This window comes from Sminthopsis crassicaudata, chromosome 3 (assembly GCF_048593235.1).
Source record: "Sminthopsis crassicaudata isolate SCR6 chromosome 3, ASM4859323v1, whole genome shotgun sequence".
In the NCBI taxonomy this organism is placed as follows: Eukaryota; Metazoa; Chordata; class Mammalia; order Dasyuromorphia; family Dasyuridae; genus Sminthopsis; species Sminthopsis crassicaudata.
Genome location: NC_133619.1, coordinates 522,110,550 through 522,113,268, shown reverse-complemented (window position 1 = coordinate 522,113,268; position 2,719 = coordinate 522,110,550). Strand labels below are relative to the sequence as shown.

The window sequence follows — 2,719 nt, the reverse complement described above, 5'->3', positions numbered from 1 at the left end:
CGCCTATTAGTCCCAAAGCTGCCAGGCTGATGCCACCTGCCTCCTGGAAAGCTAAAACCAGGCTGTTCAACAAGTGCTAACGAGCCCAGCTTCTTTCTGCCCTGATCTGCCCCCAAGGGAGCCCTGCCCTGCTGGCCAGCCACAGAGAAATCCCAAATATCAGTACCCTCTCCTCTTTCCTTCCCTCCCTCCCTGGAGTGAGTGACCATGGCCTGGAATTTTAATGGAAAAATACAACTAGGGGCACTGCTTCTCTCTCTTCTTGGATGGATCTGCTCTTGTGTTACCACAGCTGTTCCTCTGTGGAAGAATCTCAGCTTGGAACTAAACGAAATGGAGAGCTGGAGCATGGGGCTTTGGGGGGTCTGTGTGATCCAGGAGGAAGGGCCCGTAGTATGCAAGACTTTTGAGTCTTTCTTGGCTCTGCCCCAGGAGTTCCGAGCATCCAGGATCCTCATGTTGGCCTCCAACGGGCTGGGCTTTTTGGGATTTCTCTTCTCTAGCCTCGGTTCTGATTGCTTCCAGCTCCAGGGGGTCAGCTGGGGATTGAAGAAATGGCTACGATTCCTCGCAGGGGTGCTGGTGGAGGTGGCCGCAGCTTCAACCCTTTTCCCTGTTTCTTGGGTAGCCTATAGCACCGTCCAGGATTTCTGGGATGAACACGTTCCTGAGATTGTGCCCCGGTGGGAGTTTGGAGAAGCCCTCTTCCTGGGCTGGTTTGCTGGAGTTTTTCTAGCAGTTAGTGGATTGCTCTTGATCTGCTCGACCTGGCTGGCAAATGATGAACCATTTTTGCCTTCTAATGGCTCTTTGGTAGCTCTTCCAACAGGAGGTCCAGCTGAGATGCCAGAGAGGTTCTTCCACCCAGCTCCAAGACACAGAGACCTGGTAATCTAGGGCTGGATGTTAATTAGGGAGCACAAGGAGAATTAAAATGTTTTCTTATCCCTACCTCTTCATTAATCTTAGCTGGTTTTACCTTGCTTCTGGTAGTGGTGATGGTGCTGATGGGGCTGGGGCTGGTGCTGGTGTTAAAAGGGACCAGAACATAAGGTATATAAATGGGAAAAAGATAAATGTTCTTCTATTAGACAGATATATTTTTTATTAAAAATGTAACAATAATAAATGTCACATAATATACTACACAGTAATACAATAAGTATTTCTAAACAACATAAATGTAATATATAATACAATATGTAATTATATGATAGTGAGCATTATATAAATATGTAAATAATATATGTAATATGATAACGTTCATGTGCTTTTCCCATTTACTAAGGATTAATTAGCTCTTCAGGTATCTGGAAGTGACATATTGCCCCAGTGAAAAACTTCCCATCTCCCTAAAGTTGGACATGAAGCAGCATAATACTGGGGAAGCAAAGACCTGAGTCAAATCCCAGTTCTGCCTTTTTTTTTTTTATTACCTGTGTGATTTTGGATAAATCTTTCAATTTTTTGGGTCTCAGTTTCTCCCTTGTAAAATGAAAATTTTGGGTTAGAAGAATTTTAATATACCTTCTTAGCTTTAAATCTGTGATTCTTTTCTCTTGACCTGAAACACATACAACTTGGAGACAAATGCATGACTTCACTGCTTCGATATTTAAGAAGAAAAATCTTATGTATGTTACTTTTTGATTCTACAGCTGGGCTTATGAAACCAGCCAAGATTGTGAGTGCTTTCCCAATAAGGGCTGTACTAGGTAGGCAGATGCAATGTGGACATAGGAGAGATGTCTCATGGAAGAGATCATCTGTTCCTAAGTAACATCTCTAAACCTGTGGGCTACAACATTCTATTACAGAATATGTCTTTCACTGAATAAACAACCCCTTATATCTTTGATGAGACCCTTCATTAAAAAAAAAAAAAAGTCAATGCTCTGCAGGGGTTGGGGAATTATAGTGTCCTAACTATTGGGCTCTGACAGGACATGCCCCTACTACTAATTTCTCTACATCCTCCGTGGAAACAGAAAAGGCAGCTGCATCCAGCCTCACTGGGAACTCTGGGAACTCAGGATCTGAAATTAACCTCTACCTGGCAACCATCTCTTAAGAGATTTCTGGGATTAGAGAAATACAGCAGGATGGATTACTTACAGCTGCAAACTAAGGGAAAATAAGCACTTATAAGCAGCAGCAAAAGAAAATGACCTTTGGAAAAATCCAGTGATTAATGTTGGGTCCTAAACAGGGTCTTTGTTATCCAGGAGTTCACCTGGTCCTGCTGTGGGCCTTTCAGGCCTCATCCTAATCTCATGTTTGTAGCATCACCACCCTTAGCCCACTCTGAGCAGCTGATATGTGTTCTGTTACAAACATAAGATCATAGCTTAATCTCAATAAAGAGAAGTGAATACCAAAAACTTGTTAAGCAAACATTCTGTTTTCCTTATGTTATGCATCACAGGGAACACAAGGGAGAGAAAAGAGAGCAAGCATTTCCAAAATTGTGCCTTTCCTGAAAAAAGGATGAGCTACTCTACTCCAGGGTACTGCATGACTTTAGAGTAAAGAGATTTAGGAGCTCAGATGCAATTGATGCTGTTTCAAATTCACCTGCAATTGAAAAGATGTAGAGAAGTAATAAGGGAACAGCTCTTTGGGCCTTTAAAATCAACTCTGTCTTTGCTGTTGAGAATTTGGAGCAAAATATTTTGTGATTAAAGTTTCTTCTTTTGTGGCAAAGGGATTACTATATTTT

At 42.2% G+C, this 2,719-nt stretch overlaps 1 protein-coding gene across 1 annotated transcript; it reads left to right on the top strand.

Annotated features, from left to right (window-relative positions):
• Positions 1-207: 207 nt before the first annotated feature.
• Positions 208-897, top strand: CLDN25 (claudin 25). Its single transcript, XM_074297481.1, has one exon. The coding sequence runs from the start codon at positions 208-210 to the stop codon at positions 895-897; it is 690 nt and encodes a 229-aa protein (XP_074153582.1).
• Positions 898-2,719: the final 1,822 nt, after the last annotated feature.

Bases quoted from the DNA above. Each gene is read 5' to 3' on its own strand.
- CLDN25 (XM_074297481.1), top strand. From the start codon at position 208: ATGGCCTGGAATTTTAATGGAAAAATACAACTAGGGGCACTGCTTCTC.